The sequence below is a fragment of the Falco biarmicus genome, chromosome 10, assembly GCF_023638135.1.
Source record: "Falco biarmicus isolate bFalBia1 chromosome 10, bFalBia1.pri, whole genome shotgun sequence".
In the NCBI taxonomy this organism is placed as follows: Eukaryota; Metazoa; Chordata; class Aves; order Falconiformes; family Falconidae; genus Falco; species Falco biarmicus.
This window is the reverse complement of record NC_079297.1, coordinates 23,959,340-23,985,699: the sequence shown is the minus strand read 5'-3', so window position 1 is coordinate 23,985,699 and position 26,360 is coordinate 23,959,340. Positions and strand designations below refer to the sequence as shown.

The 26,360-nt window shown below is 44.3% G+C and overlaps 1 protein-coding gene across 3 annotated transcripts in view; it reads left to right on the top strand.

Annotated features, from left to right (window-relative positions):
- Positions 1-254: 254 nt before the first annotated feature.
- LGR4 (leucine rich repeat containing G protein-coupled receptor 4) overlaps positions 255-26,360 on the top strand; it is an 81,548-nt gene continuing 55,442 nt past the window's right edge. The window contains exon 1 of one of the 3 annotated variants that reach the window (XM_056354036.1): positions 255-873. In XM_056354036.1, coding sequence (XP_056210011.1) covers positions 689-873 — 185 coding nt within the window. In that variant the 5' untranslated portion in view covers positions 255-688. Of the gene's footprint in view, positions 874-3,945; positions 3,996-12,402; positions 12,643-26,360 lie in introns of those variants that run through there. The other 2 variants (XM_056354039.1, XM_056354037.1) reach the window with 2 other exon arrangements.

Genomic DNA, 26,360 nt, shown 5'->3' with positions numbered 1-26,360 from the left:
GCCCCCTGACGGGCGCCCGTTGGAGGCCCGGGGGGGTCCAGGGGGCCGGGGGCAGCGCCGGCGGGGGAGCGGGGGCAGCGGGCGGTCCTCGCCGGCGGGCAGCCCCGCCCCCCGCGCCCATTGGCTGCGGCCGCGCTCTGCTTTGCATGTTTACCAGCCCCGCGCGCGCTCTGCGCCAATAGGGGTGCGGCCGCGGCCGCCTCATTAGCATATGCACCTCTGCGCTGGGCGCAGAGCAGCCGCTGCCGCGGCTCGCAGCGACCGAGAGCCGGGAGGGGCGGGCGGGCGCCCAGGGCAGCCCCGCCGCAGGCAGCCGCAGGGGCCGGGGCGCACGGCGCCTCCCGGGGCACCGCCACCCGCCGGCAGCGGCGCGGCGAGCCGGCCATGGCCGCCCCCGCGCGGTACCTGCTGGGCTGAGATGAGCGGCGGCAACGGGCGCTGCGGGCGTTGGATGGGGCGTGCGGGCGGCGGAGGGCTCGCTTCCCGGGCGCGCCGCTGAGGCAGCCCCAGGGCCGCGCCGCGCCGGCCGGAGGCGCGATTTTATTTTTTGTTGTTATTACCGCTTTTTTATATATTTTTTTCTGCCAGCTGGTGGAGGCGGAGGGGGGGGCTCGGTGCGCGGAGGGCGCCGGCGGAGAGCGGCAGGCCGAGCCGGGGGAGGCTGGCCGGCGGTCGGCGGGGGCCGGCGATGCGGTGCCTCGCTCTGCTCGGCCTCGTCGCCTGGGGCCTGGGGAGCTGGGCCGGGCCCAGCGGCGGAGCGTCCCCTCCGCCCTGCCCGGCCTCCTGCAGCTGCGACGGCGACCGCGGCGTGGACTGCTCCGGGCGGGGGCTGGCCGCCGTGCCCCCGGGACTCAGCGCCTTCACGCACGCCTTGTGAGTCGGGCCGGGGCCGGGGCGGGCAGGTAGCCGCGGCGGGGCCGGGTGCTTTGTCCCCTTTTTATTTAAGACCCCCCCCCACCCCCGTAATTGCGCGGTTGTGTGGTTGTCGCTGCTGCGGGCGGAACGCGGCCGCCCCCCGGGGCCGCCGGGCTCCCCGCCGGGCTGGCCCGCGGGGGGCGGCCTGTGAGCCGCGGCGGGGCCCGGCGGGCCGCAAGCAGGGCCCGGCCCCGCGGGGGCAGGTGAGGGCGGCGGGGGCCCTGGCCGCCGGCCCGCTCCTCGTAGCCCCGCGAGGCGGCCCGGCCCGGGAGCTCCTGGGGGGGAGGTGGGGGGCTGTGCGGAGGTGAGCGGGTCGGGCGGACCCCGGCGAGGCCCCGGCGCGGTCGGGCTCGGAGATTGAACAGGCCGGGAGAGCGAGCCGGGGGAGCGGCGGGTCCTGCGGGGGGGAAGCCGGGTGGGTGCGGGCCGGTCCCGCGGCGGGGGGGGGGCAGCGCTGCCCGCACGTGTGTGCGCCGTGCCCGCTGTGCTCCCCTGCAGCGCCTTCCCCTGCGCTAACCGCTGCCCAGGGCAGCCCAGCCTCTCCCAAAATGAACGCGTTTCCAGTCCGCAGCATGCCTAAATCCAGCTCAGTAAGGATGCCTTCGCTTCTAGAAAATCTCTCAGTATGCACAGCTGAGCCTTGGGGGGAAAAAAAAAACCCCAACCACCAGCATAAACAAGCCTCGGGAGTTTTGTCAAGTTTTGCTTGTGAATGGAGGAAAATACAAACTCGTAAAACACTTTCTCCGGTGTCCTGTGATGATATTGTAAAGCAGGCACAAACTGGTGGATCTTGCGTTGAGTTTTGGCAACTTTAATAATAAAATTTTAATTGAGGAATGAACACTCTGTTCTGTAGAGACATGACCGAAGAGGGATTTGCAGCTTTCAATATGGTAGCTTTGCTAATCCACAAACCTGTTAAGTTTCACAATAAAACCTGTCAGTCTTGCCCCGCTTCTCAGCAAAGATTTCACAGGCTGGAGCGAGGTCTTGTATGGGCCAGTGGTCAGGTCTGCTATTACTAAAGCTTCACTGCGTTTACAACATATAATGCAGAGCGCGCTACAGCAAATTAGGGCGCGTGGTGTCAAATCGGTACTGAACTGCTGCGTTGTCAAAATACTGTAGTGTTCTGTGCCTTCGAAAATGTCACTTTTTTTTTTCTCCTCCCCTCTTTGTTTGCCTCTCCTTACTTAATATGCAAAGGGAGTCTGATTCTTAGTTACTGAAGGTTTTGTTTACTGAGCAGGTTTCCAATTTCTCCTACCTGTTCGGACTGTTTTTTTTCTTTTAATTGTTCAGGCTGGGTGGAGAAAGGTTACTGGGCCTTTTGCTTGTGTAGTGCTTCATGAATGGCAAAAGTTACAGGTCTCAGTTGTTACCTGCGCTTAAATGTTTTGTTCCTTTTTGCGCTCATATGGCGTGGTGGTTTTTCTGTGGCAGAAACAGTGTTTTTTGAGTGGGGTAAGGAGGCAGGAGCTGCCGCCCTGAAGCTTTGGACTCGCTGGTAAACTGTCTTCTCTTTCCTCCACAGATAAAACAGGGAAGTTACAAAGTTACCCAGTTTCATAAAGTACTTGAAGCCTATCTGGCAAAAGCTGCATTTAAGTGCAAGGTTTTATGGTTGCTTATGTTGTCTGGCTGTCTTGTAAAATGGGCTCGGTACATCCCTGCGTGTCTGCAACATGGCACTGGTCTAATGGGTACAAGTCGTCCTAGCCAACACCCATTAGAGATAAGGTTGCCAAAGAGTTTCAGTTTGTAAGTTCCTTCTTATTGTTCAGGTAAATTGCTCAAAGCCGACTTAATGCTTACAGCAAAAGTGAGAGGAGATCTGCGCACATTTTGGCATGTTTTGGGATGAGTTTGTGTCACTGTTGGGTTTATGTTCTTTAAACTTGAGCAGAAACTTCCTGGCGGTCTTGTTCTGTGGCACTGAAGGTTACTCCTGGTCCCCATTTGTGTTTTGTTCCTGTTTCCTTTTTCGAAGAAGTGAAAAAACAGGTGATTTCTTGGCACTTGTGCTTGAATAGCTTCGGTTGTAGTGTGGCCACCAGAAGTTTAGGGTATGTAGAAAAGTTTTCCAGGCAATAAAAACCTAATTTCTGACCTGCTTGGGCTGGTCAATGTATACTTTTGCCAGAGAAGCTGAGCTGGCTTGTGTGGAAGGGGAAAAAAAAAAAAAAAAAGCAAATAAGATCACACACATACATACATACATACATACATACACACATACACACACACACACACACCCAGCTGACACAGTTATGTCATGGCAAAACATCTTAGCTACGCGAAGAGAAGAAAGCTTTTCTATGTTTTGGATCAGGCAGCATAATGATGCCGGGAAATCTCTTTTAGCATTGCTACAGGGCTTTTTTTGATTATAGCTGTAGCAGCAGAGAGTCCATAGTGTAGACATGGCTGAAAGAGTGAAAGAGAACAAGTGGCCAGGAGAGAGCAACTGAAGAAAAGTTGCTCACAATTAACCCAAGTTGGCAGTGCATGAGTTTCAAGGCAGTGGAGGGCCACAGCAGGGGGTTGGTATTTAATTTTTACTGCTTCTCTTTTCCTGCAGTCTTGATTTCTTTGTATAAATGTTAATAATTTAACATGGCTTCCAAGGTGTACTGTACTTTTAAAATACAGCCATGTTTCTTGGGCTGTCATGAATGGTCAGGCAGTGATTTCTGTGGAGCCTCAAAAGCATATCCTTTCAGATTCCTCTTTTTTCTTACTTCCCTTTCTTCAGCTGTTGGCTGATCTGCTGCTCATTCCTCGCTTATTGTGGAGGTTATAAAGCTCCTCCAAACACAACAGATTGTTTGCATGGAACATGCATTGAATGGACACTCCGCTGCATTCATACCTGGCTAAATGCGTTATAACCATGGTGTTGGGGTGCAGGGGGAGAAGGACAGGGGTCATAGCAAGGGGGTTATGTGGTTACCTAAGTACATTGTGGTCACGTGAGCGTAGTTGCATCAGACCGAGCAGCTTGGAAAGGCAGAGTATCTGCTCATTACTTTTGAGTCATCAGTGTGCTTTGAGAGATGGAATTTGAATAAAGAAAGGTGAGTACGTTGTCCCAACCGCAGTCATGCTGGTGAAGAGATTTTTGGGAGATCTACACGTGCTCAGAAAAGAGAGGGGTGGCAGCACTAGATCCAGACTCTGAGGGGCTGGAGGGGAGGGGATGGGATGGATGGGAAGGAACTCGGAGGGAGTCAGGAGGACATGACCAGGGATAATTACTTTATGCTTTTACTGTAGGCGGCCATTTGTTCTGTATAATTTAGGTAGGTGTTTATGTAACTCTTAATTACCAGCTGCCTGTTTTTCTGTTTATGAAGGTTGTGATTTTGCTTTGTTGCAAAATAACTGTTGTCTAGCAAGTTGAGGTGCCTATGCAAGAATTTGAAAGTGGTGTTTGTTTGGGTTTTTTAATCAATGAAGTATGCTCCTGATCTCTGCTATGATATTTCATGTGCTGTATGCTAGAAAACATCCATGTTACTGGAAGAATGTTGTGGTAGGGCATGCTTGTACTTCTGTTTCTCATGGATGTCAGCTTTTGAACTCAGATTCTGGTTTCGGGTGTTTAATACTTCTGTTAGTCTTGTGCAGGAGACGAAAAGCAGATAATTCTACATAATGACTTTGCAGGCATCTTACATGGGCCTAGCTGGTTGAGGGGCTTGCCTGACAACCATGAGGAATGTAATCTCTTCTCAGTGCCTGCTGTTATATTTTGGGCACTTGAAATACACAAACAGTACAGATAATTTTCCTTCTAGTGCTTCTTGCTTGTATTTTGAGGGAATGGTAACAGTCCCTTGCTTTAATTTTGCTTTCCTTGTGAAAGGAGGGCTTGTGAGGCCCAGCTGCCCTAGAGGATAGGCCATCAGGATGAAATGGTCACCTTGGTCTTTTGGTTTTTATTATGCCTTTAACCTAATACTGGCTGCCTTTCGGTATGCTGTGTTATGCACTAGCTTTATAAGATCAAGATGTGGCGGTTGAGAAGGATTCTTTTTTTACTTGTTTCATACCACCACAGGTTGCTGTAGCAATTGCAGAGAGCCGACGATCTTTTTTTCAGTATGCGTCCTATCTGGAAGTGTACCTATGCTGTCTCACGTTTGAGTTGATGTCTTGCTTCATTTGTGTGAAAACAGCAAAATGATACGGTTCTGTTTGGATTCAGCAGAGCTTGCACATTTTTTTTGTCTTTTCATCTGGTATTTTTATTTTCTCTAGAGTGGTGATGAAACACAGTAGGTAGATCTGAGATGTCTTCTTCTAATACGTCCAGTATGAACACGTAGATATTTAGCATCCGACTACGGTCAGATAAGCACAGTAAGGACCTGGCTGAGGTTTTATGAATGCTGTCTAGCAGAGTTATTATGGTGAAAAGTAAAGATGTCCAGACATGACCCTGAGTCTGGAAAATGTAGCATAATTGCAGTCCTCCTGAGATAGAAAAGCCTTATCTAATTAGGGGTTTGAAGGTTTTACAGTTGCACGGTTCAGTTTCTCACTTGTCTATGCCACATGCTGGTGAAGTGATGGCAAGTATTAGAAGGCTTATTCTGTCTTTCTAAAAGCATGCTTTCCATACTTCTTTTAGAAAGGCATGGTCATGTCACTTCAATATGAATATTTCTACTAGTTGGCAGAAATGGCTATAAATTTGTCCAGGCCTGTGAAATCCCATGCACCAAGAGGGGGATTTGAGTTTGGTGCAGCATCCAGCACCTGGTGACTGGACCAGAGCCCGGTGGCTCCAGTGGCAAGTCTGTCCAGCAGATTTCACCTGAGGATTCTCCAGAGCCTTCATGATTAAACTGGATGATTTGCATGTAGGTCTTCTAAAAAAAGTAGATGCTCTTAGGCAGTGTGCAGGAAAGTAAAGTTGTTGTTGTTTCAAAGTTTAAGTATTTTTTACCCTTTTCATGTTGTTTGTTGGCAGCAGATTTGGTGTTAGCCTCTTTACCTTTTACTCCTCCCCCCCAAAAATCCCAGTGCCCTGCCATAGCATGTAACTTGTCAGGTATTTGGCATTTATTTTGTACGTTGAGCTTGCTTGTATCAGCAATATGTCATTTCTGATTTGATGCTTACTGGCAGAGGCTCCTAAGTGTGACTTGGGGGAGTAAATACTAAGGTAAAGCCTGCAGCATGGAGAGAAGTTGGACTTCGGTGTAAGCAAGTTTATGCTAGTAAATAATTACCTTTTCAGTTCTTGAGAGGAATTTACTAGTAACTATCTGCTTGAGATGGAAAATATGGAAACTGTAATATAATGACTGAAAAACAAAACAAACCCCAAAGTAACCTCCTCCGCAAGGATCTTTATTTGTTTTGTATTCTACATCTAAGCTAGCAATTTTTGCAGAACACAAGCTCTTATTTACCCAGAGAAAATTACTGGCCTAGATTTCAGAAGGGCTGAGCACCCATACCTCATTTTAGAGAGCATGGGAGCTGCGGGGCTCCAGGAGCGCCTTTGAGTGTCAGAGACCCTCCTCTCGGTCACTCTCACACTTCTCCTAGAAGCTTGTTCCTAAAGATGGTCCTCTTGTTGGGAATGGGCAGGAGTTGATGTGTTTACGTTTTGGAGGATTTGCCAGCAACTCAGGTTTGCTTGCCTCCTTGTTTTGCAAACAAGGGAGTGAAATGGATGGGGCTGGTTAGTTTCAGTGTGGCCGCATGGGACTTCATGGCCAGCAGTTATTCTATTAAGGGATGAATGTGTGTCAGGCAGCAGCTCTGTGCTGCCAAGTTGTGGTTTTGGGGTTCTTTACGGAAGAAGCAGAAAGTCAAAAATAGCTCGAGGAAGAGTTAAGAGAGATCTGTATGATCCTAGAAATAGGAGACAAAGGTGGGAGAGAATACATAAGAGAGGATAAGAGAAGACATCCCTATTGGAAGAAACCTGTAAATAAGGGCAGCAGATATTTAAATGTTATGAGACCTTTGCTAAAAGAGGAGTCAACAGCTTTTCATGGGTTAGAGGTCCCTGGACATCCTCCCCACCTGGTAGACTCACCATCTGCTGCAGCGGTGACCTAGGATTTTGTTACAGGGAAATATTTGTCCGTGGGTTTTTTTTTTTCCAGACCTCCCTTTCAGGTCCTGCTGCAGTTCTCTGATAAGATGTTCTCAAACTTCAGTTTGAAAAGAGTTTTCTGGTCACGTGATGTTGGTTCTTGATGCTCTCCCACTGCCAGCTTGCCCAGCACAACCCTTCTGGAAATGTGGAGGTGGCTGTTGGTATTTCCTTTGCTGAAAGACTGGCAACGAGCTCAGTTGATGTAGGATTGCATGCAGCGATGGGCGTCGCAATAGCTCACGCAGAGGAGAGGAGTATCTTGGTGTTACTATATAGATACTGTCCTCCCTATAAACGTGTTTGAAAGCCTTTGTTTGAGGATCGAGCCCAGATGTATTCAATTTTGTGTTCCAAATAAAGCTGGTACGTCCAAATCGGAAACATCTAGCATTAGATGTATGGGTGCCTGGAAAGTGTAATTAAATCACGCAGAAATGGCATGTGATCTACCTGGCAAAAAGGTTGACCTTTTTGCTGCTTTTTTTTTTTTTTTTTTTTTTAAAGTGCTGAGTTACTGCAGCTGTCAGTGAGTTTCACCGAAGTTGAAAGTTCCCAGTATTCTCAAATAGTATGTCATTTATTTTAAAATACATAGTTGAAATAGCAGAATCAGTTTTATTTTGTTGTTGAATGATTTAACTGTTACAGGATTGTGACAAGGTCAGAACTTTCCACTTCCCAGAAACATATTACTGTTGCCGAAAGATTAGGGGAAATCTGTATTTCAGCTTCACTCTGAATTTGAAAGCACATTCTGCATACAGCCAGTCAACTTACATTATTAAATGATATACATCTTTTACAAAACAACAGAGAGGACCGTAGCACTCTCAAAAATAACAGTTTAAAATAGGTCTCTGAAACTATTGTTGTTTTGGAAGATATTACAGCTAACTGATGGCATTATACATCATGTCAGTGAGTATGGTAACACGTTTTAAAAACAGATAGCGAATTATGAACAGGTGATATCGATAAATATTCTCAGGTGGACTGGGGTCTGACATCTGTGAGGGATGTGTTTGTTTTTGGGAAGTGAGAATATCGCTTCATGAATTTTTGTTAGCCTCGTTTTCCTGGTGTGCTTTTATATCCGCTGTTTATACTTACTGAGTTACAGGCAAGTTGTATTTTTCTTAGGTGGTGTTTCATACAATGTGTTTTGGAGTTAGTGAAACTCTGTTGGCTAAGCTTTGGACATTAATTTTTTTAAACCTATTATTAAAAAGCAAGCATATTATTCAATAGACCTTGTTTAATTTGATGTCCTCTCAAGGGAAGAGTGGTCTTCACAGCATGACAGAAAGAAAAATAAACTCCTTAGGCTTTCCTTGTGTGCTTTTTGCATTTTGGTTTGACATACAATTCAGTAAGGAAACATGTAAAATAATGAGCGTGCAGAAGATAAGAGCGACACTTGTTTCACTATTGAAAAAGGTTTCTCTTGTGTCCTAAGTGATAGCAGTTTTAAATGTAGCCAGATGTTTGTTGATATAACATGAGATTAAGACATGTAAAGTCTGTTGCTGAAATATGATGCCCAGTGTGCATCAGTGTTGGGTATTTTTGTTGTTGACGTTGTTCAAATCTAGTTGATAAATACAGGTGTAATTAAATGTCTTGTTTTAGTTACCTGTAGGTAGTTCAGACAAAGGTTGGTGATTTTTTGACAACTCAGCCTTGAGATTTTAGCATGGTGAAGATACAACTGAAGCAAGTTTTGAGTCTGAAACTTTCTTGTGCATTTTTTGAGCTGAAGTTAAGAAAATACTAAAGTTAATTGTTTTCTTAAGTTTTGCAATAGTTTTCCTACCTCTGAAGAGCTCTTAATCACTTTTTTAAGAATACAGTATCTAATTCCTTTAAACTTTATGCTAAAAATGCAGGAGGAGCCTCAAACCATCAGTGTGGTCTGGAAGAAGGGATACAAATTATGCAGAAGGTGTTGTCTTTGGGGCCGAAAAAAAAAAAGAGATTTTACTTTTCGCTTGAGAAGATGGAGAAGAATCCCAAGTCAGGTGAAGTTGAGAGCACTCTGCAGAGCACCCTGAGAAGTCAGGCCCTCAGAAAGTAAACAGCTGTTCTTGCAGCTCTCAGCTGCGTGTTTTCTTCCTAAAATATAAAGACTTTTTTTTTTTTTTTTTTTTTTTTTTTTTTAAGCGGAGTACCCCTCCTCCTTGTCTCTCCCCAACCAATCCTGGAGGAATGCTAGGTCTTGCAAGGACTTTTTTTCACCCTAAAGTTCTTGAACAAATGTGTTTGGACTTTTAAATGGTACACAATTAGCAGTGAATCATAATGGATGTGCAATTTCAGAGGTATGCAGGGGAGGCCTAAACCTGTTTAATTTAGCTTAATAATGCTGCAAATGTAGTTGTGTATTTTATAACCTTGTTCTGTGAAAATGTGTTTTTGTTTGCAAGTTTTCCCATTACCTTCTTGACATCTGCATGGTTACAGATGAATAGCCTGACCCAGCGCCCCAGCGGGGAGAGCGGCGTGGCTGTGCTTTCAATAGGCATGTCACTGACAAAGGAAACATATGGAATATTTCATTCCCGTCTTTGCAAGTGGTGTAGGGGGCTGTAAGTGCGGAGGGCTGGGGGCTTCAGACTTCATGGTAGATCCATAAACTAGCCACAAGGTTTGCTGTGAGCCATTAAAATGCTCTTGCTGAAGGTGGTGTACTTTGCATGGTGCTGTGTTTTGCCATGGGACTGGAACCCCAGCTGTAGAGCAAAGCCATTTTGGCGCTGCAGTATTAACAATGTGGCCATGCAGTAGAGTTCACCATGGTTGCCTTTCGCTCTTTCCGATATGTTAAGTGTTTCGTTTTCTGAACAGTTTGGGCGCTGTGGTGGGTTGGTATTTGGTGTTCAGTAGGTGCGGAAGATGCGAGCGCAGGGGCAGGGGTCCCGCTGGAATGTGCCTTGAGGTCTGTCTCCTCCTATGCCCCTTACTTCCCCTTTCAGAGCACAAAATGGGAGCAAATTGTTCCCCATCATCCAAACAGGACACCACGGTGTGTTAGCTTGGGAAGTGAGAGTTTTTCCCTGCACCCAGGGCTTTGTGGTTGTGGCAGGAAAGCAGGGATGGTTTGCTCCCATTGCAGCACCGCCTTGAAGGAGATGGTGGGAGTTGGGAGAGGACATTTGGGGGAAGCTTGCTGCTCCATGTCTGTTAAAAGGACTTGGTGGTGCCTAGCTTCAGACATTTCTTTGTTAACTAAAATGTCATGTAAGGGATGTCCTGGCTATCCTTTTAAGAATTCCATTTCTTAATGTTTTTTAAAAATAACTCTTACTTCAGAAGTCTCCCTGCTGTTTTTCTAAATGCTGATCCTGGTCAGTAGTGGATGTAGTTGGTTTATCTGGGAAAGCGAAGGGACAATGAAACCTGTGACTTTGGTGCACAGGCCTCTTCTTTGGGGCAGAGTGTTTTTCTGTGCAGAAACCTGCCTGGTGTTCTTTGCTAGGTGGAACTGGTGGGTCTGGGCAAGGTTTCCCAGACTGGGAAATATGCTTGTAGCACTCTCAGCAGTTCTCTGAGCTGCTGCTGCAGGTTGGGAGCCCTTGAACCTACTGAAGGGAGCCCCGTGTGGCTTGGAAGATGGATGCATTTAGGCCCAGACCTACACATTCTGTAAGGGAAATTCTGCAAAGCTGTCACCAGCAGCAATCTACGAACAACTCCTTCATCTCTCAGTTGCAGTTTCACTCAAGCGGCTGCCCTCCTGAAGCGCTAAATGCTTACCCTGCTGTGTTTCCTTGGGGTCTTGGTGGCCTTCATGGAATTAGAGGGGAGAAAGCTGAGCTGAGCAGAGACAAGGATATGGTCCTGTGTAAGGGGCCCTGCCCTGAGAACATAGTTGCTGGTGGATTGGACGTGGACAGGCTTCTACCTTTTGGTATGCTTTTTACTGCTGTTGGTTTTAACACTTGTTTTTTCTGTGTGTGTGCGTGTTTTTTTTTTTAAATAAATAAATGTATGTGCTAATATTGACCAAACTGTTAATATTTTACAGAACTAGTGTGAGTCTTGCTAGGTGTAGCAAATTCAAGGGCAAATCTGCTGGCTCTGTGCTAAGTATTTAGTGGAGGCATTAAATCTCTTCAATATTCAGGTCAATCATTTTTTAGAATTTACTTGCTCTTGCTTGACATCTAGTTTTCAAAAATTTCAACTAGCTTGTTTACATGTGTGAGCTTTTTTAAACCTGTTTCTTGCAAAGACCAAAAACAATCATTATCTTGGTGTTTAGGAGTTTTAAGCAGTGTTTTGATCTATTTTGAACATAATAAATGGCAGTTGTTTATTATTTCAGCAGAAGCCTCTGCAATTGTGCAGCAATGCCAGTTTTTCCTCCATAAAAAACCCAATCTTTCAACTGTCCTCAGTAATTATACCAGTCAAATCTACAACATGTTCAAAAGCGAAGGCTATTGTTTACATGACAATATATCATAAATCCTGCTTAGGAGTAGGAGTGTTTCCACTGTCATTGTCTCTTCACTCACATAAGGTGATATTTTTTCCCCCTAATAAGTAACTATGTCAGTAGGAGAAATTCTGTAACACGCATCAGATTGATGCATATTTCTAGATACCCTGGATATTTATCTTGCCAAATATATTCCCCCTTCAAGCAAAATGCATCACCTGGTCTCAGTTGATTCAGTGCTGTCAGGAACAGAGAATAATGGAATAAACATAAAAAATATTCCTCCTTAGTACCATTTTTCAGTGGATTTGGTATCCGGTCTGATTTATTCTACTATAAAAGGGTCAGATTGATCTTGTAGAATCCTTTGCTGTGCAAATTGCTCTGCCTACCAGTTTGTCCTTTGGCGGAGCAGACAGGGACAGTTTCATGTCTGTCCTGCCAGTGCCTGGCAGGAGACACGGCTCAGGGCTTGTTTGTATGGAGCCGCTGAGGCCCTTTGGGCTTTTCTGTGTAAGGTATTTGGGATGGCTGGGGAGCTTTGTGCAGTTTGATCTTGGACTGATCTTGTTTGCTGTCTTAATGTCCATGCCAGGCTAATAATTTTTTTGGCCATTGTTACTGTAATAAATATAATAGAAACAAATGCTTCAAACCATAAGGCATGTAATGTGCAAGTAATCACCAAGTTGAGAATTTATGCCATACCATGGCAATATGAAATCTTCTATGAACTTCAGTTATGCTGGTGGAGAATATGTAGTTATAAATGTCCCAGGGCACGGAAGGGCAGGGTTTAGTTCACGTGCTTTGTTGCCTAGTGACTGTGAGATGTGTGCTTGACCGCTTGGGACTTGGATGTCGTGCCTGTACAGTCCAGCAGCCTGCTTGGCCAGAATACACATACTGCCAGAGGTTCCTCTTGCCCTTCTGGTTTGGGGCTGTTCTATACAACACTGTGCAAAGTTGTGGGGGTGTCTGTTTTACTATGTCTGATAAAATCATGTTACACTCACTGGAGTACCCCGCATTTGTTGAGAGTACAGCTGGACTTTGATCTTTTTTTCTACAGTCTTGGAGTAGTAAATATTAGTCACGGCAAAAATGGGTATAGAGTCACCTGCATGGAGCTGGATCTGTGGAATGGCTGAACAAGGAACAGGTACTGTTCTGAATTTTAGCTGGCTTTTTTAAAGTGACACCTCGCGCCTATTTTACTGCCCTGTTCGTGTGTCACAGCATTCAGGACTGATGGCACCGCTGAGGCGTTATTCCTGTTCCAGAGTACTTCTCTTCAACAGGCACTAGTTGAACATAGGAGTTTCACTGATGACTCCTGCTCAACCAGTCCCTGGGTGGTTTTTCACACCTCAGAGGTACTGGGGAAGCTGAGAGTTCCACAGTGTGTTTCTGACGCATGTATGTTTTTGGAAAAAACCTGCTGCTTTGAAAAGGTGGTAACACTAGTTGCATTATGCTGTTACAGAGAAAAAGGAAGAGAAGTAGATAGTGGTGCAGTCACTCATCCCATGTGCTAAGTAGCTTTTAATTGTTGGTGCCCTTCTTAAATTCTTAAAAAAAAAAATAAATTCTGATTTTAGGAGAACAGATGAATCACAATGTGAATCAACAGTGAAAATGCAGAGGTATTTTTGTGTATGACCGTTTCCAGTGTTACAGAAGTCCTTTGCATCTCTGATTTAAAGGGAGAAGAAACATTGAGTAGCAGCACCCTGCTGCACGGTTTGAGCCCTGACTGTGCTTACATTGCAGTGCAAACCTTGTGTATGTTAGCGGTGCGGTTTCCTGCCCAAACACCACCTGCTTAGCTCTGTTGTACATCGATGGAAATCTGTTGGTATGTAGAGATATCCAGCTTTGAAAGTTAATCTAAGGGCTTTGCTAAAAGGGTTAAGAGACAAGTTACAAAGTTTTAAGATTTGATAAAGGAGGCAGAAGGGTTCTTGAAGCAGAGCAGTGCTAGTGAATGCTTCCTTTGAGGCTGATAGCAGATCTCTTTAACAATTCATATCTGCAAAATTATTGGGAAAGCCTTAAGGCCTGTCTATGTTATACATGTTGCTTCTCTGCTTTAGGAACTCAAATGCACAAGCATGGCCTTAAGTGGGATTGCTCCTTAACCTGTTGTAACAAAATAGGCTCTTTTTGGTTTAGATCTCCCTGAAGGGCATAGGATGTTAGAAACATGGAGTATTGCTTGGTAGTTGCTTTATATTTTAAAGCAGTTAGCACATAGTATATCACCAGAGGATATGTGCAGATCAACCAAGCTTCAGCAGGTAACATCCAAGAGTGTGTGCAATTAAAAACGCAGACAACCCCTCCTCTGCTGCCATCTTCCCAGCAGCAACAGTGCGTTGCTGGTGACTCAGAAAGGTTCTTTTCCCCCGATATGCAACTCGGAAGGGGAACATTCTGTTGCAGGTTTTCTTCACTGGCTTTTCAGGGTTGTGCAAATTACTTGCATTAAGTTTTCACAGAATAGCCCAAGGCTTTTGAGGAAGGAGTAGAAACTCATCACACTGTTCCCATGGTGCATTCGTTTAGACAAGGCAATTTCCAAAACACTGTGGCAGTCGAAGCACAAGAGACACCTTAAACGGTGAAAATATTTGTCATATTTTAAGCTTTTTTATCTGTTGAAAGATACTATCTGTGGAGAGATTAATGAGCAATAAGTAAACTATGTTGGATCCAGGCTTGCAGAATGCTGTTTAACTGCTTTAGGTTTCAGCACACTCATTTAATTACTGGGTTACTGAATGTTTTCTCCTCTGAGGGGGGGTTATGTGCGTGTAAGTGTAGGGAGAACATGTACATCTATACAAAGAACTGTGAATGAAGTTTGGGGATACTGCCTTCGTGTTGCCTAAACAATCCTGCTTTAGATTACCCCCTGCCTTAATTTCCTTTCAGGAAGATTGTAGATAGGCCTTGCCATCACTCACACTCTGTTGCTTCTGTTGCTTCAGTGTTCACTTCCCCTATGTGATTTAACATGCACAAGCTTAATTATTCTTTTCTGACCTAGGGAGAGATTTCCTTCCAATAATTACCTTCACTGCCCTTTACCCTTCTGCACATTAGTTTGTTTGGAGAAACATAGTCGCTTGGTAAGCAACTCCAAACAAGGCAGTGCCTGGAGCTGTCTTGGAAACATAATTTATACCTTTTACATAGCATGTTAAACTTCAGTTTGCTGAAACTCGGCTACTAGATGTACTGAATTAGCAAGCTCTAAACGTTTCTCCTGTAACTAGAGGTGGTATGAGTTAAGCAGAAAATCACCAGTTTACCCTGCGCTTGGACACTCGAGTAGGGTGATACGGGTAAAAAGGAAAGGATGTTTAAGTTAGCAAATAACATCCCTTGATTCAACCATTTCTTTCTACTAGCAGCTGCTGTTTAGTCATACACTATTTAAATGTCAGAAGAGAATGACTCCTTATGAGACGAATGTGATGCAATGCTGCAGACTGATTGCTGCTGTGATAGCAAAGAAATGCATATTTAATCTTGTAGAAATTTCTCAGGATTATATCCTTATGATTGCTCCTTGTGCTGTCCTTCCTAAAACATAGCATGGAGGAAAGAAAAGAAAAGATGAATAGTAAAGACCAACAGGAATAGAATGTGTAAGTTCTTCATTAAAAATCTTTTTCCTTTTTAGTCGATGGTAGTTAGAGGAGGTATGACTGATCATTTCTTGGAATGGGTGGTACAGAATTAGGTCTGAAAATTGTCTTCTGCAGTTTACATTAATCTGTATGCTACACAAAATCAATCTGATGTGTCAAAGGGATGAGGATGCTTCCTTCTCTGTCACATTTACTGTATATAGTCCTTACGTTATTATAACTATTTTGTGGTAAATATAATGAAAAGTAGCAAAAGGTTCCATTTTGGACCTCTGAATATTTAGTGCTTTTATTGAGATGGAATATTAACTCTACTGTTAATTACTTGGTAAGTAAATATATTTGTAAAATTGACAGTTTTTATGTACGTGGAAAAAAATTTCTTTTGAAAATGACAAAGCTATGTATGTTTTTAAACTACACTGCCTTCTTTGTTATATCCTGATGTTTGTTTAAACACAGACAAAAAGTGATAGTGTTTCAAATGTTTTCTCATCTTTTATTTTAAGCTTGTCTCTTAAAGGTTTAATCTCTGATCTGTTAAGGGATTACTTGTCCTGTCAACAAAAAGTTAAAATAAATTACTATATCTGCTTTATACTTGCCAGATTTAATAGTGAGTATAAGATGTATTGGTATTTATTGTGGGATATGACAGTAAAACTTCAGAGCACTACTTCATTTCTGGTAGCTTAAATATTGGTGTTAGTAGATGTATTGTTATTAAAAATGAAAAGGTGTTATGGTTTGTCAGTTTCAATAAAAACCTTTGCCCCCTCTCAACTTCCAGGGTTTTTCTTTGTTTTTTTTAATAATATCTTCACAATTTTGCTGCTGATAGATTGGAAAAATTGATGTGTTGATGGTAGTAAATGAAGAAGTTGGTAATGGGGAAAACAGGGTGTCAGTAGCACTAAGGTGTCTTTATTAGAGGTAGGTTTCAAGCTGTGTGGTGAGTTTTACTGGCCCCAGTTTACTGTTTCAGCAAAACCCATAGTCTTTCAAGGCAGAAGAAACCAGGCTTCTTTGCAACGAACAAGAAAAAACAGATCTTTTTATTAACGGAGCTTGGGAGGGGTATTCTTTGTCCCCTTGGATCCATTATAGTAGTCTTCACCGCAACATAGATTTATGTGTCAAAAAGGAATTTACATTGACTGGTGGCCTTCAGGGAAGAGCTAGACTGTATTTCCTTGGCTGTAGGGTGGCTGTGATGAAGTAAAAATACACCCAAGTTTGTTGTGTGGAGATAGCCAGGGAGGCGAGGGTTCACAAGTCTAATTTTCTTCTTGGAGTTCATCTGTAAAGTGCATGTTGCCAGACAATGCATGTGCTGTTTCTGTCTACAAGCAGGCTAGAAATCTAGGTGGATTCCTTGATTGCCTTTTGTGGGTTGCTTACTTTTACATCACACGCGCATCAGAAGTGTTTATATAAAAAATTGATCCTGTGTACATGATTAAACTTGACAAGGCTTAATCTCTGTTGCTAAGAGTGTGGGCTTGATAGTTAATGTGGTAGGTCTTTGTTTTTCATGTAAATACTTGTAATGTTCTGTTTGCATTAAGTATGCTGGTGTTTTTTCTTGACAGTTTAGTGATTAAAATCTACTTAGTTTTAAATAGGTGTAGTCAGAGAAATACTGAGAACAGAGTTAAAGTGAAGAGAGAACTTAACCTTTTCAAGAAAATTGCTAGTAATAAGTGCTTCTGTGACCTCTTTTATAATGGCAAGTGATGGCTGTCGGGGTTTTTTTTTTTGGCTGAGGGTTTCTGTGAAAGATTTCCTTTGCTCATATATGTTTTTCCTTAAAAATTAGAAAAAATACTAGTTTTTTAATTGCTGTATATTCTTGAGTCAGCAGTGGTAAGTATTATTATTTTTATTCATGTTAGGGCAGAATCCATAAGGCCAGAACCGTACTAATAAATTTGGTTAGCACGACTGTCTAGTTTGGGATATCATTCCTAACCAACAAGGTCGTACTGGTGAGTGCCTCTGCTGTCTGGATGGTTTTTTTTGGGGCAGTAATGGTGTTTTTTTGGACCGTGGGGTTTTTTTGCTTGCTTTTTGGTGGTGTGGGGTTTTTTTTGTTTGTTTGTTTGTTTGTTTTTTTTAACACCATAGCAGTTTAGGTACTGAGACCCCCCTGTCCTGGATGCTGAGCCACGCAACTAGTGCGAGACAAGCCTTACCCTCTGTGTGTGCTACTGGGAGTTGAGGCTGGGGGGAATGGGGGGGGCTGGGTCTTGTTTGTTTGGGTTTTTTACAGTATTTTGCAGTGGCATATTTTCACATACTGTAGTTTTATCAGATACTTTTGTGCGATTTTTATCAGCACAATATGAATTTGAATTGTAGCTGACGCATTGGATGCCCTTAGATGACATTTCATGCTCCTCTTCAGAGTTTGTTACTTTCCTTGCTCTTTGCTGCTGGAGAGCAGTCCCTCCTGACCTGCTGTGGTAAATGATCACAGAAATTGTCAATAATACAACAGAACTTGAGAGCAAACTCCTGCTTGATCGATGTCGAAGCTCTGTCAAGGTCGGTGATACAACAGATTCTGATGGAGGCTTGTGAACAGGCTTCCCAAAAAACGTGTGCTTGGAGTTAGGCCTCCAAAACCAGGTCATGCAGGCATTGTCTCTTTTTTTTCCTCCTATCTTTAAATACACATAAATCATATTTTTTGGTAGTAGTAGGAAACAGGAACACCATATTTAGGGCAGATGACAGCTACGTGTTATTTGTTAGGGCCTTAACTCAGTGGTGGAAGGTAAGACTAGAAGAGATTTTGGTGTGTAATACCTAAATAGGCAGGCTGTGTTTTGAAAAGCAAAATCCCTGAGTACTGCTGCTAGATTGCTGTTCCTGAAAGGCAGGGACTTCCTTGACTGTGTGGATACAGATACAGAGCTAATTCTTCGATTTATTAAAAAAAAAATCTGTAAAAAATGTCTCAGCTGCTCTATACGCAGTTGCCTTTTGCCAGGACCCATGCAGTCTTCATAGTGAGCGGTGCTTGCTCCATATAGGTAGGTAGTGTAGACAGGAGGATTTGAAACCATGGCTTTTTGTGTTCACTCAGATTGGTGTTAGTAATAAAAACTTCTTTGTTCTGGTCTCTCTTCGTGTTGTGTGGGCTTTCTGTCAGTCAGAAAAAGGCTATTCCCCTTTTCTTGCAGGGGAGCGAGCGTCTTGGAGATTACCAGAGCCCTCAGTCTATGGTTCTTTGATGAGAAAAATACCCCCTGCTAATGATTTTGGTAGGTTTTGGCTGCACCTTCCATTGGTGGGTCGGTCTGCTGCCAGGCAGCCTGCATATAGCCGCCCATATGCCACCTTTCACAGGGTGAGGGCATTTGCAAGACAATGGAGGGAGCCAGCGGCAGGGCAGGCTCGGGGGCTCAGACCCTCGCCACCAGTGACAGCTTTGTTAGGTGCTGGTTGTACCTGGTGCTCCTCCCCGCCCCCCCCCCCCCCCCCCCCCCCCCCCAGCACTGTACCCTTCGCCCCGTGCACTGGGGGCCCGTGAACCCAGCAGCCATGCTGGCCTGCTGCTCGGGCTGGGCTGCGGTGAGACCGGGGGCCTTAAGTTCCCTCCAACTAGCCTGCACCTACGTGGATGATACTCCAATGGTGTTTTCTTACAACTGTTTTGTTTCCTATTCCTGCTCTCCCGAGGGAGGGGTTCTTCAGGGAAGCAGAGCTGCTGTTTGCTCAAATACTGCAAGTTTCTATAGCATTTCTGCTAAGCAGAGGCTGCCGGTGCTGCTGAAAAGCAGAGACAGTCCTCAAGCATCCTGTTCAATGTACAGCCGTTGGTATTATATCAGTTTGGTAGTAAATAATGGAGGACAGATTATCTTCACGTATTTTAAATGCAAGCAGATATTGAATTCTACGCGAGGCCGCTGAACCCAGCGGGGTATATACCTTGGCCATCACGAGCTCTGATGTTCAGACAATGCCAGTGCGTCATGTGCAGTCTCAACAAATTAGTTCCCTGCATTGCCCGGTCCTTTCTCAGCTGTCTGCTCCAGGATGCCCAGGGATGTTTCAGCAACATGCCTTGTTCCACTTGCCTTCCTTTTGGGAGCTGCTGCCTGGCGGTGCATTTGGGCGAGCTGTTGCAGTTACACCAGATTTATGACTGCCCGTACTTAATTTTTTTTTTTCTTGGCATAGCAAAGGATGTATGACAAAGAGCGGGCACAGTAAGCCTGAACTTCTTTTTATTGACGATAATTTTTTAAAGCTGAAATGTAACAGTATTTCAGTAGTGAATACATGGAAATTGTGTGTACTGCTTAATGTGTTTCAGAAATCCCTGTTACTTTTCTTCCTTAAATACAAGAAAACAGGCGTGTAATGCCTCATTGAAAGAAGCCTGTAGGGGTGCTTTGTGAGGGTCTTAATTAAGGGCTTTGAAAGACTAAACAAAAGGAAAAAGAAAATGCTACAGGGTTATTGTTATTCCAGCCCATTGGCTCAGCGAGCTGACCATCCATTGGTGCCTTCTGTCCATTTGGGAGCTGAATGACACTTTTGTTCGTGGTTAACAGAGGTGAAAGAAGCCAATTATTGGCTGTCTTTTCCACAGGGCAGCTGCAGACGGATTTCACTGCAGGCAAATATGGACTTTTCTGCCACAGGGATGGTTGTGATGACAGTTATTTTTGTGGAATTGTATGAAAGAAAACGGATTTTTCATTATTTTTTTTTTCCCACTCCAGTGACTTGTGTAGATGTTTGTTGAAAACTACTGTGAATATGCTGGCGTGGAATGGGAATGTGTAAAGGGCTGGATTCCCCATGCTAAGTGTACTCAGCTTTTTCTCTGGGTGTGTGAGAGAGTGAGGTTTTTTGGGTTTCTTTTTTCCTCTATTTTTTTTTTTCTTTGCAATCACAGTTGATTTTAACTATAGGGCTTTTCTCACTGGTGTGCAGTGTGTATTAACCCTCTTATGGCTGCTAGCCTAGGCTGTGCTGGCTGCTTTGTGTGCCGTAGGGATGGAGGGACAGCCTCTGCAGGTTAGCAGTGAGTCCTGCAGTGGCAAAATTCGTGTCTGCATGCCATTAGGGACCTCAGAAAGTATCTCTCTGCCTGAAACTTGCTGCCCCTTCTCCCCCATCTCTCTCGCTGGGTCCAGTATATCATAAAATCTTTTTCCATAACTCTTGCTTGTATAATACAAAATTTATTCTTTTCTCCCCAATTTTCCTTTGTTTGAGCCTCTAGTTGTAGTTTTAAATGCATGAAGACTCACTGACTGTTCTGATTCTGGAGAAGTTTCCTCCGCTTGGGGCAAATTTTGAGTAATAACCCATGTCTCAGTCAGAGTTGATCCATCATAGCTTGTTATGCCAAAAGACTTGGTGGCGTGTCAGCTGCTCAGGAGGCCTGTCAGTGCTTGTGGTAGGTTGCTTGTGGTGGCCTCCTTCATAGCCATCTAAAACCTATGTTTAGGCATAGTTTATAACAGTAGTATAAAAAAAGGGGGGGGAGAGGCGATGTTCCTCATCTTACTTGGCTTTTTGTTGGAGGTGAAAAGAGAATCCACCTGCTATCCTCCGACCTCTGGAGGTGGAAGTGCTATGAGGCAGTTCTTCTTTGCGTCTTGGGACATAAAGAGGAGTTATTGTGCTGTTGTTCTCTCCTTGTCCATCCTGATTTTTTTATTTTCCTTTATGGACTGCTTTTTACTAGGTGACTTGTTACCTGCAGCTGTGACTGCTCCTGCCAGTTTGCACACATGTGACTGATGTTGCTCGTGCTCACTGTGAGCTTGGCATGCTGCAGGCAGCCTGGCTTGAGGCTCTTGAAACGTCAGAGGAGGCAGCTTGGTGGGCACTTGGCATCTGTTGACTGGTGTCAGTGGTAGAGCCCTACCTCTGCCAAGTTCCCTAGGACAGCAGAGATGCATATGTGTGTGTGCGATGCTGTGAAGTTGCCCACACAAGGCTGGCAGCGATGGCTGCGCATGCAGGCACGTCGTCAGGGACAAGGGCGACTGTCTCCTGGGCACAGGGGCCTGGCTCCCTGCTGAGAGGGAGGGAGCGAGCAGCCCAGCTCTTGGGGAAGCCATGTCCCACAGTATGATGTTCCGAAGAGAGGTGTCTAGGTGTGAGACCCTGCTCGGTCTGGTGGGAGCCTGGGGGAGAAGGCTTTGTCTGAGGGGTGCTTGCAGCAGTAGAGCTAGTCTGTCTGTCTTCTGGGGGAGAGGACCAGTTGGTGGCCAGATTTGGAAAGCAATGGAGTAATGACTTGTCTTCTGGGGTTGGTTGGTTGGTTTGGTGGGTTTTCTCTTTTTTTCCTCCCTCAAATGCTTGTAACACTAGTTAGTTTTGGGGGAAAACCCCCACCATTATGTGTATGCGTACCACAGGTGTTGCTGTCAGTGTAGGTCCTGAACTTTGATGCATATTATGTTGCTTTAACATGACCACAAATGCAGGTTATGGGGGGCGGGCAATGAAAGCCACAGAACTTTGCCCACCTAGGAAGGAGTTGTGTGTTTTCACAAGGCAAGACGTACTGGAAATTTTGCTTCTTGAAATGAAATAATTAGCTCTCTGATAAGTCAGATAAGAATGAGATAATTCCTGATGCTCTCATTATACAAGAAGAAATAAAATTGATTGCGAATACTTCCTTGTTACCCTGTACTCAGTTCTGTACCGTTGAAGTAGAAGTTGAACCTGTGGCTCTTCTCTAAAAGTGTCCTGGCAGACACTTTGGGCAGCTCTAATTTTGATTTCTGTTGTAAGTTCACTGGTATGGAAGGTGGATGCTCAACCCAAGTCGTTGTGTGTGTAAGGGACTTGGCCATCCATCTCCAATAAATCAAAAAGAGGAATGTAGCTGAAACTGGAATATAACTAAACGTTGGGAAGCTCATACAAAGCTAGTGAAGCTGTCTGGATTTTTGTGTTTAGCTATACATCTTGTCAATAGGCAGCAAGCCTCGCTTTACCATTTGTTGAATGTACCGTTTCCCGAGTGAAAGGCAAGGGCTGTATGTTAGCACACGTGAATGCTGCCATTTCAGAAGACTTCGGGCAGACTTTAATCCTTCAAATGTCATAAAGTGGGAATCACTCTTCTGTTTGAGTACCGTGCAATAATTGATGATCAGGAATTCCCAAAACCGAAGTTTTACATGTTATCAAAACTATTTGTGCTTCCTCAGCTACTTCAAGGTGCCTTGAAAATTCCTGTGTAAAAGCGTGTTTGGTTCTGTAAAGGTCATTCCAGGTGCTGCCATGAAATCTATTTTGACACCAGAAAGCTGTACTGTGGCCTTAGTTTTCCCACAGTGTATGGATAATTATAGTGCACAGTGCAGAAAAAATTTTTCTTGTTGCCAGAAATAATTTTTGGTTACATCCAAGTTACGTGTTACATGTACGTGAAAAAAGGTTCTTAAATGCTAAAGCTGTTGTGTATGGGATTGGGCTGACTGAGATGTTTACATTTTGTCTTCAGGCTTTATTGTATCAGTGACTTTGTTCATACCTGAGTTTTGTTTTGCTTTCTTGCTTTTAGCCTTCTAAAAATGTAGGGCTTACTGGGACTTTTGAGGCTCAGGTTGCTTTCTAAACATTGGGTGGGACAGGAGACCAAAATAAACCAGAAGAAAATAAATAAAATTCAAAGTACTTAGAGTTACTAAAGTTGGAATTTTTATGAAATTGGTTTTGTAGCTCTTGGAGTTCTCTTTTTGCAACAGAGCAAAAACAAGACTGGAAATGCAACAGAAGATATTTTTTTTAATATATGTGTGTAATGGTAGCACATTTCTATCTTTTATATGCTTTTCTATTGGTGTAAACAGATTTAAGTGCCGGGCTGTGTCTGGACAGCTCAGGAACATTAGTAGCTTTATCCTCCCGCTTCCTGGCGAAGATGCAGAAAAGATTATTCTCCTTTGAACCTGGAGTTTGGAAAGGGGCAGCAACCTGTTCAAACTCACAAAATGAATCTCTGCGGGGGCAAGGAACTGAACTTCGTCGGGTCTGTGTCCAGAGTTGTAACGGGGAGCTTTCGTTGTGAAACGTTTGTTGTAGTAAACACTGTGTTGCTAGGTGGAGGGAGATGTGGTGTCCCTGGAGTCCAAAGGGTGAGCGTGGCGCTTTGCACTCCTGCTGAGGCAGTTTAAGTTTTATGGAATTGCCCTTGAAGCCATTAAATGGAACGAAACGTGCCTTGTAGGTGCTCATGGTGACGTAGCAGGGACCTGAGACTGGAGGGGGGACGACACCCAGATCTCATTAAACTGGTTGGATTACATAGTTGGGTGATGTTCCTAGCGTTTCAGCAATGGTTGTTCACAGAAGCTTTCGATAACGAAAAAATGCTTGAGAACTTCCTCAGCAGTAACGAACAAAACCTTGGCTTGGCTATACATGAAGTGCCTGTGTCAGGTTTAGCAATATGTGCTTTAAATTAAAACCCAGATATGTCTGACCTGGGGCTGACTTACCTCATTAAAGAAAAATCCAGGTTAGAGTCATCTAAAACTGACGCAGTGGTGGTTGATGGTTCGGTATGGCTCTGCGATGGTAAGGACAATTGCTGCAACTGGCAGTGCTGCCCTATTTTAACTTGGTGGCAAACATAATGTTACATTTCATTTACTTAAAACATGACAAATAACTTTCTGTAAAACTCCTTGAGGGAATCTGCTGTTGGTTTCGTTGCAGGCGTAGCTACATATTAAGTCTTCTTTTAGCGTGAAGTTCCCATTGTCTCCTTCGGTACCTTTCCTCTTTCCTACTGCCGTGGGAAGTGTGCTGCTCCGGAGCTGTGCTGATACAGCGCTCGCCGAGGCCATGCTGTATAGAAGACTGCTAACCCCATCTGATTTAAACCAGGCCACAACCCAGAAGTGGTTTTGTTTAAATCCAGGTTATTACAGTGATCTGATTACAGAATGCTGCCTGTAAACTGTTCCACCGTGGAGGTGGAAAGTGATGGAAATACAAGCCAATTTCCTTTGTCAGAAAGAAAAAACCTGGTGCCACTACAACCTGGAGGGTGTAGTAGGTTGGAGCCTTACGTATGTAACCTGTTGCTGCCTTCTCCTTTCCCCTTTATGTGTGGAGACCTATGTATTATAAAAAAAAAAAACCAAACAACAAAAAACCCTCTTCTACTTACCTTTACTGGTTTTTACAAATAATCCCCAGTCTCACCAAAAACGGTGGCTTAGACACACATGTTTTTGGCGAAGATGATCTCAGGTTCAAGCCCCTTACCTCGAGAGCTGTTATTCTGGCCAGTTTACTGGGACTACTGTTAAATGGCATGAAGACATGAAAGTATTCCTCACAGTTTCCCATACCTGGAAGGCATGTTGGTGAAATACAAGAGTATCAACCTAACAGGAGGACAGCATTTTGAACACTTGCAACCTAAAGGCTTGACTGCCATGGCTTTGCCTTTAGCCCGAGCCGTGCTGTCCGGAGGCAGGAGGCAAGCTGGAAGAAGTGCAGAAGATGCCATCAGCATAAAATAATTACGTTGTTAGATTTGATCCCCCTCAACAACTGCAGGGCATGATGAGTCTGCCAGGCAAAGATGCTTTGCAGTGGTCCTTCGAAAAACGTTGGTCCTTTAACAGGTATTAACTGCTCTGCTGCTCTCCTGAAGTCCCCCTGTAGTCTGTGTCACCTCCAGTGGCTATGAATCGGAGGGGATTGTTGCCAAATACTTCATGACTTCTCTATCATTTTAATTTGTAGTTACTCTTGGAGTCTTGGATAACTATGTTACTACTTATAAAGGATTTTAAAAAACTTCCAAGGCAGAGGGTGGTTGTGACGGAACTATGCCGAGAGCTTCCCTACCAGGATGTTGGATGGTAGCAGGACATGTGAGGTTGGGTACAGGTTAGGGAGGTGGATAATCCAAGTTCCCACTCGGTTTTGTCTGTGGACTTCTTCATGGTCTTGCACAGGTTGGTTATTCACTTTTGTGATGGATACTCACAGGTGTAGGACGGGTGTCTTGGTACAGGCTTGCCCTCAGACTGCTTTGGGGTGTGGGAGGGGGAAAGGGGATGTTGGAGTGTGCTATTGTCCATGTAACGTGCCTGTCACACAGCCTGATTTTTGTACTCAATTCCCTGGTGTTACTGTATGCCAGGGAGTAAATAATTAGGAAAATTATGCATTATTCATAGTTTTATATCTGCTGCAAATAATCTCTAGCTATGTAAGAAAAATACTCTTGCATTGAAAGACATCTTGTTTCTTCCTCCAGTTTACAGCGAGCCCTTCCTTCAGCCTGTAATGTGCACCAAACATGTGGCTCTTAAAAATTAACTGAAGAGCACGTTAACTTGTGCTGCTATATTCCTATTCCGGGATACAATCTCTTTCATAATAATGCAGTGGAATTTTTTGTTCTGGGTTAATTCCCCACCATGTGTCAACATAGGCCATTAACAGTATGTGTGATTGCTTAATGGCTGGCCTGCAGTGACTCAAATACCAGTTCAAAATAGGTCTTTGCATACAAGTATTGTTCTCTCTAAGATCTTGATGATGGCTTGATTGGCACATGAATAGGGTACATTAGAGCTAGTTACTGTGTCTGAAAGAAAGCTAAGACATCATGTTGGAAGGGAAAAAAAACACAACAGGTTGATGTGACATGGGAAGGAGGAGGCAGGAGAAATAACTTATAAATATGGTGGGAGAAAGAGGGGGATGTTACTTCTCTTGCAGGAACAGACCTGTCTGAAATTTTTCAGCCTTTCTGTGGCTGTCAGTGAAAATGTCGTAGGTCCTGCTTCAGCAAAATGCTGAAAGCTTACTGGAATCGTCAGGGTTTATATGCTTTTTTTTGGTATTTGCACTGAAAAAGGGCTCTGTATACCCTTATTTCCTAAAACCTCTGAATATCTTGATCCCCTCTAATAGCCAGGGTTGGTGGGTAGCCTGAAGTTTGATTGCTTCCATGAAAAAGTAGGTTGAGTGCTTCATCCCCAAGCGAGCGGTCACACAAACGTTAGTTTGAGCCACAGAAAAGTTGCTTCAGATGTTGCATGCCAGCTGCTTGCGGAGCTCTTGGAGCGCCATTCCTTTCTGGAGCTCCTGGCTACCAAATGGCGCGAAGCTACATATCTAGTGAACAGGGAACTGTCAGAACAGTCTCCTGTCCTGTTTTTCTGCTAACAAAAAGGAGAAATAAAGGTTGTAAATTTGATTT